This window comes from Typha angustifolia, chromosome 15 (assembly GCF_048772165.1).
Source record: "Typha angustifolia cultivar Huaian chromosome 15, ASM4877216v1, whole genome shotgun sequence".
NCBI lineage: Eukaryota > Viridiplantae > Streptophyta > Magnoliopsida > Poales > Typhaceae > Typha > Typha angustifolia.
The window spans coordinates 2971784-2992934 of NC_133253.1; the positions used below are offsets into that span (position 1 = coordinate 2971784).

The 21151-nt window shown below is 38.2% G+C and overlaps 3 protein-coding genes across 3 annotated transcripts; 1 reads left to right on the plus strand and 2 right to left on the minus strand.

Annotated features, from left to right (window-relative positions):
• The first annotated feature begins 5134 nt into the window (after positions 1-5134).
• LOC140778816 (LOB domain-containing protein 38-like) lies at positions 5135-6208 on the plus strand. The gene is made up of 2 exons (XM_073123685.1): positions 5135-5560; positions 5681-6208. The coding sequence occupies exons 1-2, from the start codon at positions 5377-5379 to the stop codon at positions 6025-6027; spliced, it is 531 nt and encodes a 176-aa protein (XP_072979786.1). The 5' UTR covers positions 5135-5376; the 3' UTR covers positions 6028-6208.
• Positions 6209-10475: 4267 nt separating this feature from the next.
• Positions 10476-15659, minus strand: LOC140778570 (QWRF motif-containing protein 2-like). Its single transcript, XM_073123361.1, has 6 exons — positions 14445-15659; positions 13667-13786; positions 12684-12800; positions 12505-12594; positions 10950-11057; positions 10476-10867 (listed from the first exon to the last, which is right to left on the minus strand). The coding sequence occupies exons 1-6, from the start codon at positions 15477-15479 to the stop codon at positions 10799-10801; spliced, it is 1539 nt and encodes a 512-aa protein (XP_072979462.1). The 5' UTR covers positions 15480-15659; the 3' UTR covers positions 10476-10798.
• A 2272-nt stretch (positions 15660-17931) lies between these two features.
• On the minus strand, positions 17932-20175 carry LOC140779261 (uncharacterized). Its single transcript, XM_073124269.1, has 4 exons — positions 20099-20175; positions 19754-19924; positions 18880-18977; positions 17932-18505 (listed from the first exon to the last, which is right to left on the minus strand). The coding sequence occupies exons 2-4, from the start codon at positions 19842-19844 to the stop codon at positions 18308-18310; spliced, it is 387 nt and encodes a 128-aa protein (XP_072980370.1). The 5' UTR covers positions 19845-19924; positions 20099-20175; the 3' UTR covers positions 17932-18307.
• Between the last annotated feature and the right edge of the window lie 976 nt (positions 20176-21151).

A 21151-nucleotide genomic window follows, 5' to 3' on the forward strand; every position in this document is an offset into this window, starting at 1 on the left:
AGCTCATCAGGATAAGATGCACTGTAGATTCTTTAGAATGTGACAGATGCTATTTGTGTGACTCGAATTCTTTTCTTTCTACCACCATAACGTATCATCTCGACTGATTCCTGAAGTCGAAATGGAAAACAAAAACAAAAACAAAAATGGATAAAAGCAATGTAGACTAATACGGTTTGATTACTTGGCATTAATATACGTAGGCAATCTCGGAAGGGCAAGAGCAACGGAAGTTGGGATTAATTTGTTGTCACAAATTAATTACGATGACAGAGACATCTAACGTCAAAATACACAATAAGCTTAATTACTCTCAAATGCATGCATCACTTGGTGGAAAATAAAGGTGAACAAATAAACAACAATAAGTAATAGGAGGGACCACAGACCGCAGTGTGGTTTATTAAGCTATCTCTTGCATCATTAATCATCTAAACTCATGCATCATTCGTTCAAGTCGGCAACAATAAATTATTCGAAAGCATGCAAACTTTGTAACGCTCAACAAGTAATCATCCGAAATAACCCATGTTTAGTATCAAAACAAATTAAGGCCACAAGGATATAGATCTAGGCATTGTAACGTGTCCAATTCATAACATCTAAGATATATGATATCACTGTCTGAAGACCCCCAAATAGATTAATATATGTACAAAGCTTACAAAAACAAATAGTGCTCTCCATAATCTCGCCTTATAATGGGCCAAGCTTGCTCACACTTAACCTACATAAAGACAAGTAGGTCTCCAAAATAGACAAAGAGTTGCTTCATATATGTCACATTGAATAAACCAAGGGTGTGGCTCGAGGGAAAGGATTAAGGATTAATTATTTGTTTTGCCAACGAAATGGTGTGCTACTACCCAAGTATATTATAGTTTTCTTTGTACATGAGTTGGACATCTTAACCACTAGCTGTGGATTAGTATAAGCCTCAGCCTTTCCTATGGAACTTCCAAGCATCGAGACCTTCAATTGACTGGGCTCTTGCCTCATTTGTCCTAGGAGGAGGACTTCAAATTAATACTAGTTTATAGCTTGAATCAAATGGCTATTTCTCTCCATCTATCTTTGTCTCATCGTTTTTTTTTATTTTGGGGGGGGTTTGTTTAAGTTTGTATATTTGTTTTGTATTGAGAAGTTTCCATGCAGGAGAGGGTATAGTTTACACCAACATGACGACGACGACCTTCCAACCAAAGACTATCGTTGGCTATTGTGTTTGTGTTAAGATGGTCAAAGAGATTACACACCTCGCGAGGTTTCTTTTTAGTAAATTGAAAGAGAGTCAGCATCGATATTGCAAATCGGGCTGTAGTATATCTTAACACGGGTAGGGGCCCCACATGCATATGACGTGGCAGTGGGTCCTAGTTCCATTTGTTTATGCTTAGATTATTGTGGTTGAAGGGACGCATGGAGAAGATGATAACCTACAGGCTAAAATGTGGGAGTTATCCAAAACCAACTAAGCAAACGCTGTGGCTCATTACTGCTATATATATATATATATATATATATATATTGTAAACAAATCACTCAATAACCAAACTACCCCTACTGTTCTTAAATTAGAGTGAGTGTTTATGGTGCTAATTAAGCTGTTTTTGCGCGTTCTTGTTAATGGCTAAATATCAACTGCAATTAGGTGTGGAGGAGTATAAGAGATTAAGATGGTTAACTGCTTATATTTGAAATATATTTGGATAAGTTAAAACTGGGTCAAACCATATAAGAATAAGCTATATTTTATTCGAATAGAAAAAAATTATGTCATGTTAACATGTATGGGTCTCCAACAAAAAGAAAAGATACTTACCTACCTGGAATCGTCAAACCCGCATAATGAAATATTATTTATTTTAATTTTTTTTTCCTTGTCTTTTTGGTCATAGAGAGTGCAGAGAAATCAAAAGTTTTCCCACTTGTTTTAGATTAATTACTCTACAACTAACTTCTCAGCTTCTTCAAGAGTCATCTCTTAACTTTTAGATTATTACTCACTCGGCTGTCATAGACGTCTAACGAAGCAACTCGTTTGCCCTTCAAAGCTAAGAAATATTTTTATTAAAATCCATCCCACAAGGCATCGCCATTTGTATCAATAGAGAAATTTTACCAATTCATGTGCACTTGTTAATCTCGTTTTGGGTCAACCCTTACGTGATTTAATTTACGGTAGTTATTTAATCTTCATAAGTAGGAATAGTTCATCTAGATACTATCCAGAATTTTTGCAGTCAAAGTCGGATCGGTCTATTATACCACAATAGTAAACAAGCCTATTAAAGTTTAAGCTCACGTCCTAGATAAATAAGTAGTTGACAAGAAAAGAAAGACTTAAGCTAGGTCTTATTTGTTCAGTGTAAAAATAGTGAGCTAAAGAAAAACAAAAATGATGTTAAAAATATGGGGCATTGATAACGTCGTTATAGATAATTGGGGGAGATGGACGGAGAGAGAACGTAGGTAGGGATGGACAAAAGAAGAGATTTGTGGCGCCAAGTCGTGATTGGGACGAAATATATAATACAAGGAAAAAAGGCGATCAAAGGAGATGTCACATCGCAACTTTTGTTGTGTGTTATTTGGGTCTGAGCTCGAATGATCAAATCCTGGCCAGGATGTGTACGCAGTTGCCACCAACTGCCTCAGCAATCTCTGCCCCTCCTCATCACTCTTTTGTTTGTTTGGTACTTCGCATTTCTCCCATAAAAATTTGTCTATGGACTTTCCCTTAATTCTTTTTTTTAAAAAAAAATAAAATAAGAAAATGAAATCTGTCTAATTAATTTATTTTATATTAATTGTTAGGGGAAATAAAAGTAAAAAAATATATATATATAGATAGGTAGGGAGGGGTGTGTGCAACAGAAGAGAGCAGTACAAAGGACTGTTCTAGAATAGTATCAGGAGCCATCGTGAGACCAATCCATTTATTTCACACCTCATTACCCGGAGGACAAGAAGTGCAATTCTAATTAGGAGAGACACACCGTACGTGTGAAAACGTACAAAAAGGAGTACGAAAGCACTGTCCAGCCACAGTGCTTGTCCTCCTCACCGAATCATGCCACGTGCGACCCATCGACCAAGTACTGCTGGGGCTGGACCCACACCCTTCTCCTCAATGTTAAATTGTCTGTGCATGTTATATGTTTATTTATATATTTATATATGTTCATTGACTAGGGTTTGACGATGTAGCACGGTGACCTGCATGCACTGCATGCGTTGGTGTAACGCCATCAAAATACTTATACACCAAGAGCATGAGTGCAGAACAAAAGGTTTCTGAAAGCCCATGGAGGTCGGATGGGATAAGAGAGTACAAAACCGAGGTCCCAACTCATCATCCATGTCATGTCTACATCCATTTGCCTGATGTCGCACCCATCCATGGCATGAAGCAACAGAGGAGGTGACATTCTTTTGGTGGCCATGGCTTATGGTCCCTCCTTAGGTCTGCATCCAGAGGAGGAATGGAGGATTGGGGGGTGACACTTGTGTATGGGGTTCTGAATGTATTTGTGTATGCATGCGACATACATGGGCTAGGCTAGCACGAGTGATATAAAAAGATTTATATATCTATATCTATATCTACTGCTGGGGACCAACTACTACAACTACATACAAGCACGCGGTGACCTGATCCGCATGCAACAATAATTTGCTTTTGAGCTAGGATTGATCGACTCATTGGAATTGGGCCAGGGATGTCGAGGATCATCCATGCACTCCTCAGCATTCCCCTCCTATTTTCTTTATTTTATTTTATTTTTATTTTATTTTTCGTGGTCTCAACATTCGCAGGAAAAATATATGATTTTCCGTAGGGACCCGGGAATATTAAATTGTACAGTTGAGCAGCTACTCTTTTGATCCCTTGTTCTTCTTTGAATAAAAGAGCTAGCTATTTAATACACCATATTCTATTTTGTTTTTTCTAGTGTTAACTGCTTGTCATGGATCGTTTTCATAATTAAGTAACAGCCTCTTGACGTTGAAAATTTTGTTTCAGAGTAACACAAATCTTAACTTTAGCCAATGTTACTGATGGTGATTGTCTTTGATGATTTCTTCCTAGACTTTCCACACTAGTCTGACGGTGAAGAATGTGATCAGTCTTGGGCCGTCTACGACCTCGGTTAAGAGCTTTTTGGGCTTACCTATTCTCGTCTGCTCTCTATCCATGGGCCGAAATTTCTAGCCCACTGAGTGAACAAGCAGTGGTTTTGTTGGGCCATATATGCCTGGGCCCTGTGTACGTACTATTAATCTTAAAACAAATCGAAAAACATCTACTATGGATTATATTCATCGTTGCTTTGTGCGTAGACCCCTCTTACAAATATGGACTAACAGGGAACCAGTGGTCAATGGTCATTTGTTGAAAAGGTAAGTAAGAAATTGCAACATGGAAGGATCTGCACCTGGAATTATCCATCCCCATCCGCGAATAAACTGTATGTATCAGCTTGCACGATTCCAATTATTGAGGCCACCTCTCCCACTAACTTGCCCGAGAGAATAATATCGCTATCGTCTTCCAACCATGGACTCCATCGGCCATTCTCGTCCGCTAGGAGAAAAAAAAAAGGCATCCGGCTCACATTCATGCCTTTTTATACAGGTGAAGGTAGTACAAACTTTTACCCTGTACGCAATGGTCATGCAGTAGTACATGGGCATATGAGCCATGCATTGTAGGCCCAAAGCACTAGAGGTATGATTTTTCCTCTAAATATTGTGATGCGACTTGAGTTTTGAGCCAATGATCTAAACCTTAACTCGTGGGGGTCTGAGTAATTTATATTCATATATTTCTAGGAGGGTAAAGGCTAGGGGGTTCTTCATAATTTATAGGTTAGGCGAAGGGGCTTTGTGTAATAGACCACACGCTAGGAAAAAGGCGAAGAAGAATCGGATTAAAGCGCGCGAAGAAGGCGAAGCACATGGTCGTAAGGATCGAACGAGCTGCGGAGATACGAAGCCGCCCGCTGCTCCGCTCCGTTCCACCCCCGCCCTACAACTCGGGAACTTGAGATAAAAAAGAAAAAGAAAAAGAAGTTAATCCCATTTCCCCCCCCCCCCCCCCCCCCCCCCCTCTATTTACCGGTTTTATCTTTTAACCACTAAAAGGGGTAACCCGATCCTTATCCGACACCAAACCTTACCGTATCCAAACCCCCCCGGTGACTACTATATATACTACAACCCCTACCTCCACTCTTCTCCGCCTCCATTCGAGTAACTTCTCTTCCAAGCTTTCCAACTACTAATAGAAATTTCGAGAGGACACAAGGGGGGAAAATAGAGGGGAATTCTCGAGGGAGAAGGATCTGATCTGGGGTTAAGGTTTGGTCGGTGATGAGTTGCAACGGTTGCAGAATTCTCCGGAAGGGGTGCAGCGAGACGTGCGTGCTGCGCACGTGCCTCCAGTGGATCGAGTCCCCCGAGGCGCAGGGCCACGCCACCGTCTTCGTCGCCAAGTTCTTCGGCCGCGCAGGCCTACTGGCCTTCGTCTCCGCTGTCCCCGAGCACCAACGCCCAGGTACGGACGAGCCCACCATCCACTGAAACCCCTAGCTCGCGACCGGCTCGGATTTTCGAGATTTCTTAAGCCTTTTCTTGGAAAATTAAAATAATAATAATTAAAAAAAAACTTTTGCAGCTCTGTTCCGATCCTTGTTGTTCGAGGCGTGCGGGAGGACGATCAACCCCGTGGACGGCGCCGTGGGGCTTCTGTGGACCGGAAAATGGGACCTGTGCCAGGCGGCGGTGGACACCGTGCTCCGCGGCGGCGCCCCGCTGCCGGTGACGGATATTGACGCAGGAGAGGCGGAAGGCAGGGCGTCGACCCCGTGCGATCTGGAGATGCGGTTGAGTCCGGCGGAGGAGAGTGGGGAGAAGCGGCTGCGTAAAAGGGCGGCGACGCCGTCGGCGGAGTCGGACGAAGGATCGGTCACGACGAGCGACGAGAGCGGCGGAGAGACGCGTCTCTTAAAACTCTTCATTTAGAATTAAAAGCCTTCCGCGGCGCTATCGTGAACGTCTGATGGATCACCGCGACAGAGTTTTGAGTTCCCACTGTAGCTGGCGAGATTTATTTATTTTTCCCCTTTTTTATGTTAAATTCCGGACTGGATTTCCAGTGAACTCTTCTTCTAATTATGAAATGCATTAGTGAATAATCTCACGTAAATTACTATTTCTTCCTCTATTCTTATAACTCTAAATAATAATAATAATTATTATTATTATAAAATAATAGTTTCTTGTCCATTTATAAATATAAAGTGGGGGGTAATTAAGTGGGTTGCGGTAAGGAGCAGGCAAAAGGAATAGTGACAAAAGTGGGGGGAGGTTTGGAGTCGGCGAGTGGGGTTGAGTTCGAAAACGTAGCAAGTGGGCGATGGACGAAGGGCAAGTTGCGGCGCATGTCAGCGTCGAACTCGGCGACGTGCCTCTCCGCCCTCGCTCCTCGTTCGTGGGGGATGACGGCAAACTTTGGCGGCGGACCCCACCCACCACCTCTCCCCTCACCCCTCACCCCTCACCCCTCCTCCTCTTTTGTCTTTTTATCAGTAGATATCTCCTCTTCTGTTAGTTTCGCCCACTCTATTCCTTTCTACCACTTTACCAATTTGGCACTTTTTATTGTCATTAGTATTGAGCAGAGATGCAGTTGTTCGCCGCCGCGTCTCGGCCTCCCTTCTCCCTTCCCATGGGACTCCCGCCATTATTCCTACTGACCCATTACCTTAATTACCTTTAAGGAGTCCATTAGTAGGGAAGTGTAGATTCTCTTTAGCTTCCAACAACTTCTGCCTGCTGCTAGTGCGATCGATGGCTTTTTAAAATCGAAAACTATGGGTCTCTCATTAATTCAAGTCAAGTTGGTTGGTTGGTTGATGAGTGATGACAATATCTAGACTGTACAGAGGAGAACTATCCATTAGCTTTTGCTGGGTTGGACTTGGACCCCATCGTATATTTATAGATGACAACATCTCAACTAGCGATTGACGTCCACTACGGTCAATCGATAAGTTGCCTTCAGGTGCGTTATAAGCACTACGTCACAACTTGGTCTGTGTATCCCGTATCCATTAGAGACAGGGTGTTGTTACATGTCTCTCTCTCTCTCTCTCTCTCCCATAATTAAAGGATATATATTTGATTAGTATTAGTACATTAATGGAGGCATGACTCTTTATAGAATTAGCAAAGCACTTTAAGGAAACTAACTCATTAAAATGCAAGTAGCGAATCGCATCATCTAAAAAAGTGGTGAATAGTAATTATTTTAAGTCCAGTTGCTAATATTGAAGAGCTAACTTGGCTGGAAAGTTTGAATAGTGAGCGTGGTATCACCCAATACGCACACAGAAACAATTCATATGATGCATATAATATACATATCGTCTTCTTTCACTAAGCGATTACTTTGGGAAGGACATAAGAGAGCACCTAAAAGTTGCCCTCCTCTCTCTCTCTAAGTCTCTAGTGAGACATGAACTTGACGAGGCGCCACGCCCTACTGACCCATAAGAAACCAAAAGAGGATCGAGATAAAGAGAAAGGAGGAAATAAAATATGAGAGAGAGAGAGAGAGAGAGAGGTAGTGCAGGAATTATTCCTTCTTTGCTTGTTTCGTTGGATCATAGAAAATAAAAATTAATGACAAGTTCAGGTTGATTTCTAGTATTTTATTAAAAATCCAGGCGTCGAACGGAAAATAACGAAAAGATAGTGTAAACCCTAGTAAACACATAATGGTAGGGTATGAAATAAAAGATGTCTCGGATTATTTATAACTATTCTAATTTTTAATATTAGAAGAAAAGAGTTAATATTGGTATAAACTATTCTAATATTTAGTTTAAAACTAGTATAAAGAGTAATAATTATAATTAATGTCATAAAATTAATATTAAAATATTTAAAGAATAATAAAATTGTATTGAGAATTTGTGATGTTTTAAATTAAATGATGAAAATACCCTTGAATATATATTAAAGTAGTAGTGCTAGATAATATTTTATTCTACTATGGGCTTAGTGAATTTCTATAAACCACATTATACTGTATTAAAGTATATTTCCTTGTATTTCTCTTTTTCCCTTATTATACTCTAAGTCTGCACTGACCACTAGTGTGAACTCATGTTTGCATACTTATAAATCCACATTGCATAGTATAAATATGCACTACATAAAAAGATAATAATAATATGTCCACATTTTATAGTGTAAGCCCACACTAATTATCCAAAAATTTATGTGAACATAGTTATAAATCCGCACTACATAAGTAAGTCTGCGCTACCAACTATAAGACTGCACTAACTATTCAAAAATTCATGTGTTAAATCTACATTACATAAAATAAGTCTGCACCGTATACTATAAGCTTACACTAATTACCTAAAATTTTATGCGAGCATAGTTATAAATTTGCACTACATAAAATAAGTTCGCACTAACTACCTAAAAATTTATACGAGTATAGTTATAAATCTATATCACATAAAATAAGTCCACACGAACTACCTAAAAATTCATAAGAGCATAGTTATAAATTTGTCCTACTTAGTATAAATCCCCATCTACAAAAAAATATATATATCTTAGGAAAAAGTTACTCTCTTACGTGAAAACATAAGGAAAAAAAAATAGAAAATAATGAAAAGCAGTGTGCCGGTGGGAGATCATAGTAGCAGATTTACTACTGAAATAGATAAATATTATGGATGGTGCAAAAGGTGGGATTGTCTACCTTCGATGCTTCGCTCCTCGCTAGTTGCGAGTTGATCGGCAAAGATCACCTTAGTTGCCTCTTGTTGCTTGCTTGGAGAGATGGGAAAGGTGTCCTTTTACAAGGAGAGTATATGCGAGGGTACTCATAATGCTTCGTAGGAGAAAACATGTGGAGAGGATGAGAGAGCTCAATGCTGGACTTGTTGAAGGAAGTCATGGTTGACTTTGGAGAGGAGAGAGAAAAATAATTCAAAAAGTGTACTACATGCTATTATTAAAAGAACAAAATGGTAACATTAAGTTATTAATAAATTAATTTTTAAAAGCTGTATAGAAAAAAATATTAAATTAGTATACTAAATAAAGTGAGCAGTAGTTTAGTTACTACGAAGGTGAAGGAGGCTAAATTGTGATTGGCTTAATAGAGTGCAGTGTGCAGTAGTATATTATAAACGGTATGCTTGTGTTTCTACTGTAATGCGTGACGAGGATTCCACGACGCTCGACAGAATGCTAACTTTGTGTCCTTTGCATCTTATCACGGGGCGGCCAAGTTGGGCAATGGATCTCTTTTTCTTCTTTTGCCAATGGATATTTTCGTATAACCATATATACATTCGTGCACCAGTTTTTCCATTCCAGATGTGTACTTTGGCAATTAATGATTTAACTTAGGAGTTTGGAAGCACACAATAATATTTGGATCATGTTGGGAATATCTTCTTCGTTCTTTTGTTCATAAATATCGCATGATATTATCTTTGGAATTTTCTTCACAATTCACATGCATAGTTATGTAAGATTTAAATATAAAAAGTCAACTAGAGTGATCGAAGTTCATGTGATTAATGGCTAATTAAGTAGGTGATTCATTTAGGATAAGAGAGCCTTCTTGAACATTAGTAGATGGCTAGGGTTTCCTTTCCTTTTTCTCTCCCTCGGGTTGTATAGTCTCCTCTTCGGTTTTGGGGGAGCCTTCTCTATGTTATTCTCTAATATTGTCACAAGAGAGCACCCTCTGGTTTATGGTGGGCGCAAGGTCTAGAATCTCGTCTTTCCTTGTGGAAGGTCGAAGTTAGGAGACACAAAGCTTCTCCCTACAATGATCGTTGGCTCAACCAAAAAGCCTTTCTTCGTGTGCAGTAATGAGTTGTACGGTGAGAAGTGGGAGAGATTTTATGTGGCCATGAACCTATTCCTAAGGAAAGGAGGTGTTTCTTCTCCCCTTATCTAGTGATCGTTGGTGATGGTGGTGGTGGTGGTGGTGGTGGATGCATCACGTTTGCCTTTTCTTTCCTTTCTATTTATTTCATTATTGCAGGTTGGTGATTTTTAATTCTCCAAACTTTTCACAAGATCACGCCCTGGACTACTGGATCACTAATATAGCCACAAGCTAACTCAAGATTCTATGTATATGAATTTGTTAGGGCCCTTCTTTATCAATATTTCTTAGTGCTCTTAGCTTTATTTTTTATTTTACTTAATATAACGTTTATGTCAAAAGTCGTCACTTAGCCGCCTACCGAGCTTTCCCTTAGAAAAAGTTGGCGAGTCATTTGGGGAATAAGAGAGTTAAAAGCCGAATATGAATCCAAGTACTAGCATGGTTGTATACCAATCTCTGAGATGCAATTGTACTGCACATAAATTAGAGGAATTGATGCCACCAATGAAAAAGTAAATTCACTGTGCCGCAAGTTATCGGATTGTTTAGCATTTACTTCTGTTAGTTTCTTCATAACAACAACGGTAAAAAAAATCGAGTTTCTCAAGTACAAAAGATTTGCCTTTACAATTAAGAGTATCTGTATACAGCTACCGCAGTTACTGCAGGTAAAAACGCCATTCTCATAGTAATATGCATACAAAAATACAAGAAACTCATTGAAATTAACAAGAAGAAAAGGAAGAAAAAGAAACTCAGGCAAACCCAACAAACAGTAATGTTTAATTACCTTTTGGAACAATTTGCAGTTAGTAAGAGAAGTTAAAATGTTAATGATCAGAAAGGCTGTCAGAATCTGCTCTACAATTGCATCCCGCACTGTCTGTGTTTTAGTTGTAATATGTGCCCTTGAAGGCTACACTGCTTAACCTGATTTTTGCAAGCTCGTATTAACAGAAAGCATCTCAAGATATAGAGGAAATGAAACAAAAAAACTGGTAGTTGCGCTTACATGCATGGCTACCACTGTGGATAGGAGATCTCTAGATTGATCCAGTAGTATTCGTTCTTGTGCTGCCAATTTAGCTACTTCAGACACCAGGTAGTTTGTCCCTTCAACCTAGGGATGTTTAGATCAAATATGAGAGACAGGGAGAGATGGGTATTTTGCATAGGATATAGGATGATGCCTGTCAAATTATCAATTGACTAAGCAAGCAACAATATATCTATACAGTTTTACTAAAAGAATTACAATCATACCCAGTTTATTTTCATTTAGTTTGCTCTTTTTTTCAACAGAATAATTGCCTAAGGAAACTATAATATAATAATCTCCTCATTGCTCTGAGGTAAATATATCAATCCATGGAATACTACAAGAAATAAGGTATTGGCATAACATTGATACAGCAATGCATAGTGATAGTTAATTTCATAACCCTTCCAGCTATGTCTTGCACCATGTACCCCTCATCCAGTTCACACTTAAATATGTACTTTCTTAGGAAAATTACTGTTTGACAATTGAGGAAAAGACATTTTGTCAAACTTATATTTTCCAGTAAAAACACTCTCTCCCTACTGACGATTGGAATGTCTGTAATATAGTTACTTGATGCTGCAGATTACACGGAAGCACCATACCATAACAACTACGTCTCCATCACGTTCCCTCAAATATAAGCCGATTTAAAGGCTGCTTTTAAATTTCTTGAGGCTATGAAAATATATCTTTGGAAGAGCTTAAGTAGAGCCCGCTATCAAGCTGTCACGTGTGCAATCCTATTTAGTAAGCTTCTATCAAGTTAAAGAATTACCATATTTTGGTCTTCTGAAGAATGAGGAAAGATCCAGATCTAATAGTCACAGACACGCGCTTTACAGTAAGTCTATGGTGTTACTGTTTTATAGCAGCCATTACATCACAAACTAATAACCATTATCTAATCTTTCATTTAATGAAACTAGAGGAACTCAGGTTCTGTCGCTACCCAATATATAATAACGATTCCATCAACATTGATAAAATAAATAATGGTGTTACTTTACTACTGTTACCCACAGCTGTTTAATGGAAGTTTGTCCCTATAAATTGACACCAATTTACAGAGGGTTGATAACTTGATATCAAGTCTATAAATGTTATAAAATTTTGTCAATAATTCATGGGGCCTTGTTATTTGTAAGCACTCTTCAACAACTGACAGAAAATCTAATTGGGAGAACCTTAAAAAGGATCGATGACATGTCTATCAGTGAAACTATGATGTATGCCTTCTCTTTCACGTTGTAGGTCAGTGACACTATGATGTATGTCATTCTCTTTCATGTTTTGGGTATTGTCAAATTGTGTGGCTTTCTGTACACTAACCGGTGAAACTTGTAATATTATAAAACTGAGAGTTCCTCGGAATGCTTGTAGGCACTAGTTCATATTGCAGAAACACTATAATTTCTCTTTATCTAATACAAATGGAATCCTACAAATATTGCATTAAGAAGTAAGAAAATTTTGAACATTCGGTACATTGAGTTTACCAAGAGAATATGGTAAATGGAATCACCTTTGGTAATAAAGAGCATATTGAGGAACCCATAGCTTGCATTATATCAACTGCTGAACCAACAGCTTCTTTGACATCTTGGATGTCTGCCTGTTGACAGAAAAAAAAGAAGATTTATTAGTCTCTGCAGAATCATAATCATTCTACTAATTGCTTATTAAAGTTAGCAAGATCCAAACCTTTGCACCAGAACCAACCGGAAGACGGAGAGTGCTACCCTTCAGTGCCTCTACCACCCCTGACAAAGAAATCAAATGATCCCTATCAATAACAGCCCACTCCTCCAGATAGGTCATCTGCAATTGACCATATGTGACTGTCAGTTTCCGAAATATTATGATAACATAAGTGAGTAGATGAAGCAAGAGCATATTAATGAATCTAAACAAAATTGCTGAAACATCTTAAGGCAACTAGAATTTAATCTATAAGAGCTTAAAATATATTTTTTACTTGCCTCTATTGAAAGTTTGAAAACACATGCGAAGCTTAGAGAAGAGAAAGATGAAACTTGAAACTTGAAACTTGAAACCATATAGCAGGTTGAGTAACAAAGCTTCAGGTAGTTGAGTATTTTATTGGATCTTTAAACATACTCAATCACCCAGAGTGAATCCCAATTTTCTGCAATATTGATCAGACTATTCTTAATTGAGTTTGAGACCATATGGTCTTTCAGCAAACAGATTATGCCATCATGTTTTGTCAACTCTTGTTCTATCAAAGGGGACAGTCAACCATAGAAAGCCTCAAAAGTTAGACTGCTAATTGCTGACTAATATGTGCCAAAATTCAGCACAAGGAGGCCACATCACATATTGCTTTGGTTTCCATCACGCAAATAAAAGACTGGGAAATGAGGTGAATGATGGTATTGATATGGCATGCAATAAGTCAATAAGTATGTTCCGGCATTTCTCTTTACTTTTCTCTTCAATTTCCTATCATTTCCCTCTCTTACTCTATCTAGATTAATATCTCTTGATTAGATGTAAATTAACATACCAAGTTCATATTGCCAGATAAACCAAATGTGAGAAAGCAAAATTACTAATGACTAATGAGTTTTGAGTATGATGTAAATATAGAGACCTTGAAAACACAAGATATTGGGCTAAAGCTTCAATTGTATCTGTAAATGAGACATGATGACAGGACTTACTTGTCCCTTAAGAATGGAAGTTAGTTTAAGTCTTTGACTCAGAAGTTGGAGCTTGCTCCTTTTGATGGTAACCGAATCACACAAGTCTGAAGTACTTGTCCACGCACTACAAAGCTTGTTCTGATACAAATCAGACAAAAAGATTAGCTGATAAGTCTCTGAATATATTAAACTGAATCCAAGTCTATCATGGTGAATAGCAAAAAACAGAAAACTGAAGATTATGAAATTTCATCAGCACTTTAACATTGATAAAAAAAAACATTAAATAGTTGCATTTCATCCATATTGATCCATTTATCACTATAGCAGACTTGCAAATGAAGAGATAAACACATCCAACATTGTGGTGGTCACTGCCCTTATTGATAAAGTAACAATCAGATGTCACATGATCTCCAGATCCAGCACAACAAATTCTATCTGAAGTTGCTAATCGCTCTCATATAGTAAAGTACTTTCAAACTACTATCAAGTAAATGAAGAATGTCCTAATAAAAGATGAGAAGGACGAGTTATGACAGTGCAACATTTTATGCTACTCATTATACCAGGGACAAATGAAAGAGCAATACTTTACAGACCTGTGAGGAAGTTAGATGGAACATGATATCTCAACAACTAATGATTACCTAATCATTCTCACGATAAAATTATATGTCGCCAAAAATCAGAAAATGAAAAGAACAACTGGTAATTTTTAACAAACAACAACTGCTATGGTCAATCCATATGAATAAAGCTAAGAACACGCAGACATTATCATTATTGTGATTACCTTCGCAGTCAGTCTATGCACCAAATGCGCAGCACTCACTCTTGCATTCACCCACCGCCACTGCAAGTGCCGATTATCCAAGAGCCTCAACATATGCGCTTCTTCTATCCTGTTTTCCCCTTTCTTCGCCCTCCTGACTTCCGCAGCAAAGCTAATAATAGAAGGCGCATTCCCTGGCCTACCAATTGGAGTGGACTCTGAGCTTACCGCCAAACCTCTCCTTCCACGCAAAGGATTAGCCAACCCTCTCGATTGCGAAGCTCCAACTCTACTTGGCGATGATGCCATCCGGGGCAACTGGCTGTCCACTAAATATTTCTTCACTGGCCAGAACCTCGCGGGCAAACTAAGCCCTCTCTCAACAGCGGGTGCCCGAGGGGGCACAATGGGCTCTGGCGTACCCGAATTGCTCCCGGAAGACATGCTATCTGTGTCCGATGATAATAGATCTCCCCCATCATCCAGCATCATCGACTGTTGCATTAGGCGGATAGTGGCCAAGATCGAATCTTTCTTTCCAAGAGAGCAATCCAAGCTCTTAAAGAGTGGATTTGACGCCGGGGAATTGGCTCCCGGCCATAATTGGTCTCCATTCCGTGGGATGGGGTTATCGGAAGCCCTCCGGCGCTCGGGGGTGGCTTTCCGGGGGGAATTTTTGGCGCAGCTGGTCTGGTAGAAGAAGGACTCGCCCTGAAAGGAGACGGAGAGGCTTCGGGTAGTGGTGGTGGTGGTGGTGGTGGAGGGGCGGGTGCGGTCCACGGAGAGGGACCGCTTAGGGGCTAAAGATTGGGGCAATGCCGGTGGCGTCGAGGTCCGGGGTGTTACCAGAGGTGACGGGAATCGACGCGAGATGGAGGAAGGCGACGAGTGGGAATTGGAGGCGGCAGAGGAGGAGGAAAGGTTCCGGGAGGTGATTTCTTTGCTCCGGTGACTTCGCCGTGGGATCGAGACGGTGTTGGAGTTTCTGTCCTTCTCGGAAGAGCTTAGAGGAGAAGAATTCTTTGTGGCAGCGGCGATGGCCGTGGCGGCCACCATGGTTTCCGTCGAGATCTCGAGAGAGACACCGGACTCCAGCTCCAGCTACTCTCCCCGATAGAAGAGGAGGAGAGTGGAGTGACTATGAGAAGGAAAGAGACAAAGAGGAAAAAAAAATAAAATGTGAACCGAGTATCTAGAAGAGGCGAGATGTGCTTCTTTTTTGTTTTTCGTTTTGGATGCTTGTATTCATTTCAATTTCATTCATATACATATATATATATATATATATATATATATATATATATATTCATACCTTTTGCTGGTTGTGGTGGGCCAAGTTGTTGGTCAGCTAATGTACATATGTCGTACAATATATAAAGGTAGTTTTAGAAAAATAGGATATTTTAGCACTCCTATTCCTATGATATATTCTAGTAAATCTACTTCTCCCTCTCCAAGTATTATTCTTATAAGAAAAAATAGAGTGAAAACATCGTGATGACGAGAATGTTTGGTGTAAACTATCCACTTCAAAAAAAGGATAGTCCATCGAACAGAACGTGAAGTTAGGAGAGCGGATGGATTTCATATATATCAATAAGAAATGTCTGATGACAAGTCTTAGTAAGTCATTATCGTTATATACCTAATTAATGTGCTGATTGATTGCTTGCTTGCTTACCATCCAAACTAAGATGGTGACCAAGTGCTTGACCTAATTACTATGAGCGCAGCTGATCAAACCGCTGTTGGTCACCAGTAAAGTTTCTTCTTATTTATGTATATACTCCTCTACAATTAATATTTATTCTTTTATGAATACCTTATAAAAATTAACTAACAATTTTAATTTTAATTTATTCAATAATAGAAGAAAATAAATTACCTTTTTCCATTAATTGCTTTCAAATAAGCTAGAAGAGCATCCATTCAAAAACAATAGCAATAGCAATAGCCTGATTTGAATTTGGAAGGATATACGAGCTAATAGGGAGCTTCTAAGAGGGTATTGATGAAAAAAAAAACCTTTTATTATCATTTATTATATAAGTAATATGTTTGGCATAAGTGCACCTACGTGGCATGCAGGCACGTGGGAGACAACTCTGTTCGTTGTGTATTAGACTGAAACCGACATTTTATCGGATCCTAGTTGTTCCATGCTGTTGATGAGCACGAAATGCGTACTTTTGGACAGTGAAAGCCCAACAGCAAATGGAGAAGAGCAGAGACTACTACATTAGAAGTACAAGCTTCACTCTGTTACGTAACAGAGCATTGCTTACTTCCCTGCTTGCCACTATGCAACAGTAGCTACTAGACTATTTGTCAAGTAAAAGTATAATGAAATCTAATTTGAACAAGTGAAAGATAAGTCGAAATAAAGATACCATTCACCTTTCGCAAATGATTGATGTTTGTATTATGTGTTCTTCTTTAATCACCTCAACATAATTATTTTTGTCAACATCCTCTAATTTCAAAGTCATGAAACTTCTCTGCATAGTATCTTGAAAGTAAGTTGCTTTGTTCCTGAGATTAGTTTTCAAGAATTCTCTACAGCTACGCTTACAAGAAATTGCCTGCACGAGAGTTCCACATCTTGCAATTTGATTTAATATCTGTATGATGGTACAATAAGTTTCACACCCACTTCACTTTCTGCAACTAAGAATCCATGTCAACTGAGGGAAAATGACAGAGTAACCACTAAAGTGCATAATAAAAGTTCATTTCACATGGGATGTTAGGCATGTTGCTGAGACACTGTTTAGCTATGACAATCAATGACTATGGAATTCTAACCCTGCATAACAATATGAAAAAGAAAACTATCTTGGAAACAAAAACCGTGATTGATAGATGCAAATACATTTTTATCATCAAACTCAGTACACCTTCGCATTCTTTGTTTCTGTGCAAAAGAAACAAAAGCATATACAGATGTTATGTAGAAGAAATGTTGCTGTTCAAGGGGAGAAAAACCACAGATGGACTTAGTAGACTATCAAAAATTTATCAACTTCAGTCAAATATTCAGATTACTCGCACATAACTGAGAGGACTCTGCGATCTATTTTAATCAGTCCTGGGAACAAATATATCAATTCTATGTCAATCAATAACTAGCAATTATTCATCTATTGTATAGTGCCTCGTTCATTCAGGTTTACTGATAGATAACATATTCAGTCACTTTCTAATCCTTCCAAATGTACGGCCTTTTAACTTGTCGGTGCAATTTCTAAAGATGAATAATACTAAATTATGTTAAGAACTCTAGCAAGATTTCAATTATCACTAAAGAATAGAAAGGTCATATGGGACAAATCATATTACCTCTTTTTAACATGTAGGGCTTAAACTTGCAAAGTTCCGATCAAAGTACTAACAACTAAAGGGCTTGTAATTTATAGCTTGCCAAGATTTTCATGCTAGCAGCAAAAGCCCATGCGACTCAAAAGGAGAAATTGGTTTCTAAGGACTATCTTGCAAGTACAGTTGCATATTCTACAGAATTAGACTAACTAATAAGCGTCACAACCAAAGGAAGAACAAACTGATGAACAAGGAATTATATATGTGCATCTGTGACCCCATGCTATCCCTGATCTCAAAGAAAAGATAGTAAATTAGGTTCTTTCTAATTAAACATTATGTTTGTCACAGAACAAGATACCTATGCACGTAGTTACGAGTTGCTATTGAGAAAAAGTGTCATGTAATGCATGTAGTATCCAATAAGCAATTCATAGTATTCCAGCGTAAACCATAATACCAGCATAGGACATTTTGGTTTATCAACTCAACATATCGTGGTACCACCAACAGCTTCCTTGGTAGGTTTATAGGCATGACAAGTGACAGAAGAAGCAGAAATTTCGTCAAGGAATTCCATGATTGGGGTGGCCAGGAGGTGGTGCTTTGGGCACATATGGCATGAGAGGAGTTCCATGCTCAATTGGTCCAGCCTTAATGGCTGCTTTTGAACTTGGACTTGGGTCAAAGCGTGGGTAGTCCTCTAGGTTTATACTTCCCAAAATCCTTGCACTCCCGCTGGCTCCAGTAATGCGACTCCTTTCCTGAGAGAGATGCAATACACACTTCTTTTCTAGTAAGTAGTTTATGCATGAACTCAGAAAACTCTAATTAGAAAAGCACTCTTGGAACCACAACCATATACTTGAAAAATGACATGTTTATGAAACTCCGATATAGAAAGACCCTAGTGTGTTAAAAGCTTGCTCAACCTTAAAAGGAATTGCATGCCATGCATGCCAAATTCCAACTCTGTGGACAAACTTTCTTCATTTATTTAAATTCACTGATAGATAATTTCGATAAATAAACATGGATAGTGCTAGCTTTTAGCTTCAATTTAGATACTATCTTTAATCATCCATTCAAACATTTTAAAGCCAACCTTGGTTTTCCTGAGTTGTGCAAATTCACGTACCTTCAATTTTCTGTTGGTTATAAGCACCATAGCGCCTTCGATGTGCATAACCTTATGAACTCCATGGCTATAATAGATCAATTCTGCATCTAATGCAACTGCAAGATGAAAGTAATTTCTTTGACTCAACATATCGAGAGAATTGCAGTATAAAGGACAAGCAAAATCTAAAGCATCATGAGAATACCAAACTGACAAACCAGTTCATGCTAATTCTATCAAATCATTTGAGAAATTTAAACCTAGCTTGCAAGAAAGAAACAGGATCGCTCTTTGCATTGGAGATAGATAAGAAAGCATAAGATTAACCAAAAGAAACTTTACAATAACTACATAAACAAAGTTTTGCTGTGATACATGGAAGCACTTGCTTTGCCATAAGTTAACCAACACAATTTGCTCTGAGAAAGAAATGTTGCTATACCATGAAATAAACATTCATTCCATCTTACAATCACTTCCATCAGCAAGTATCTTACTCTAATAACCCGTTGGTTGCTAAACAGAAAGGCATAAAATAGCAGCCATTTTGTTTCTGAGATTTTAATCATTGAACCAACTTGAGTGTTAGTGGGCTATCACACAAGGATTAGTAGAGCATGTCAAGCACAAAAATGAAAAATGAAAATAAAAATGAAACACAGCTAATTAATAAAATTAAATTAAAAAATACAAGCACATACGAATGTAATAAGAACTAAAATATGGATTTCCACCGCATGTTTCAGTAGAGCAGTGTTCAATTGATCATGCTCCACATCTTGTGCTCACTATATAATATAAGATAAAGCCACAAAGTCCTTTACACCCAAAACTCCAAAATGATATTTTTAACACACAAAAACTAAACCCAATTCGCAGAAGAACACAATACCTGACTTCCATATGCAGTTCTTGCTCGAAGAAATGATCACCAATGCCGCTCCTACTAAGATGAGAAAAACCCAAATCCCCAAACCCCTCATTTCTCCTTTTAGAACACCTCAAACAACAAGAAAGACAGCTTCTTCTGGGCCTCACAAGGAAGGCACGAACAAAGTGGTTCCTTTAAGTAATGGAAGAGCCCATTAGAACTAAGAGATGAGAAATAATGATAGCAGGAGAGCCACCATGAAATCCGTGCAATGTGGGTTCCTTAATTTCCATCCTCTCTTGCCATCCTACACCTTACTAGATACAGAGAGAGAGAGAGAGAGAGAGAGAGAGAGAGGCAGCGTACGAATTGAATGCGAAGAGATGGTGGAAATCGAGCCAACTACTGTGGAAGAGGGGGTGAAGACAAAGGTCTGAGATTTTTGAGTAATGGCCTGCGCCATCCGCTGCTCAAGTATTTAATACTTATATATATATATATAACATGGGTTTATGATCCAATAATTAAACTGGCTTGACCAAAATGGGCTCAATTTAGCCATATCTATCTTTGGCCCAATATTCTGGCACGTTGACTTACTGGATCTTACGATTGCCATGGCCCATGGGCCATCAAGAAAACCGAACCTTATCCAACGTAGATTTGACTACATCTCAACCTGCGCAATCTTTACCTTATATTTTTTTAGAGTAGAAAGTCTTCAATTTATCTCAGTATCAAACTCAAAACACGTGGCTCTTTCTTCATCTTTCTCTACGAAAAAAACTTATAGTTAATATTCTATATAATTATACATATATGATAATATACGATAACCCGATCACAACAAGCAAAAATAGAGATAGTTATTACTTGTATTCTTGGAAAAGAACAACATTAATTGATATATAATTCCACACACACTCCTCTTACTTCCATGTACAAATAGATACCGTCCAAATTGTATTAAAAATAATGGAAAATTATACTTTACCCTTTATTAGACTTACGTTTACCATGCCCTTCTATAGTTCCAATTGTCACTTAATCTCAACTATATTCAAACTAAAATCGTTTTCATTTTCAAATTAAATTTAAAAATATTTATCTGATACAAAATTGTAAATAATTAGATAAATTTTTAATACATCTAAAATAACATCAATTAAAAGTTTAAATGATAAATATATATATATATATATATTCAGTTTAAATATAACTATAAACGGGTAAAATAACATTAAAAAAAACACTGTTTAACATTCACTGACTCACATGGTGAGATTCCTATATCTCATCAATGATTGGGCAAACTTCATTAATGCTAAGATTCAAATAGTTTTCTCTTCTATTTGTAGCTCCTGTGTATTGTATTCTTATTAAAAAGACAGTGCCTTTCTTAAACAGCTCGACATCCCA

Bases quoted from the DNA above. Each gene is read 5' to 3' on its own strand.
- LOC140779261 (XM_073124269.1), bottom strand. From the start codon at position 19,844: ATGAGGGGTTTGGGGATTTGGGTTTTTCTCATCTTAGTAGGAGCGGCA. The intron at 18,978-19,753 runs GTATTGTGTTCT...TTCATCTTGCAG, and splicing joins GAACTGCATATGGAAGTCAG to TTGCATTAGATGCAGAATTG. The intron at 18,506-18,879 runs GTACGTGAATTT...CATCTCTCTCAG, and splicing joins TAACCAACAGAAAATTGAAG to GAAAGGAGTCGCATTACTGG.
- LOC140778570 (XM_073123361.1), bottom strand. From the start codon at position 15,479: ATGGTGGCCGCCACGGCCATCGCCGCTGCCACAAAGAATTCTTCTCCT. The intron at 11,058-12,504 runs GTGATTCCATTT...AAACATCCCTAG, and splicing joins TATGCTCTTTATTACCAAAG to GTTGAAGGGACAAACTACCT. The intron at 10,868-10,949 runs GTAAGCGCAACT...TGCAAAAATCAG, and splicing joins CCACAGTGGTAGCCATGCAT to GTTAAGCAGTGTAGCCTTCA.
- LOC140778816 (XM_073123685.1), top strand. From the start codon at position 5,377: ATGAGTTGCAACGGTTGCAGAATTCTCCGGAAGGGGTGCAGCGAGACG. The intron at 5,561-5,680 runs GTACGGACGAGC...AAACTTTTGCAG, and splicing joins CCCCGAGCACCAACGCCCAG to CTCTGTTCCGATCCTTGTTG.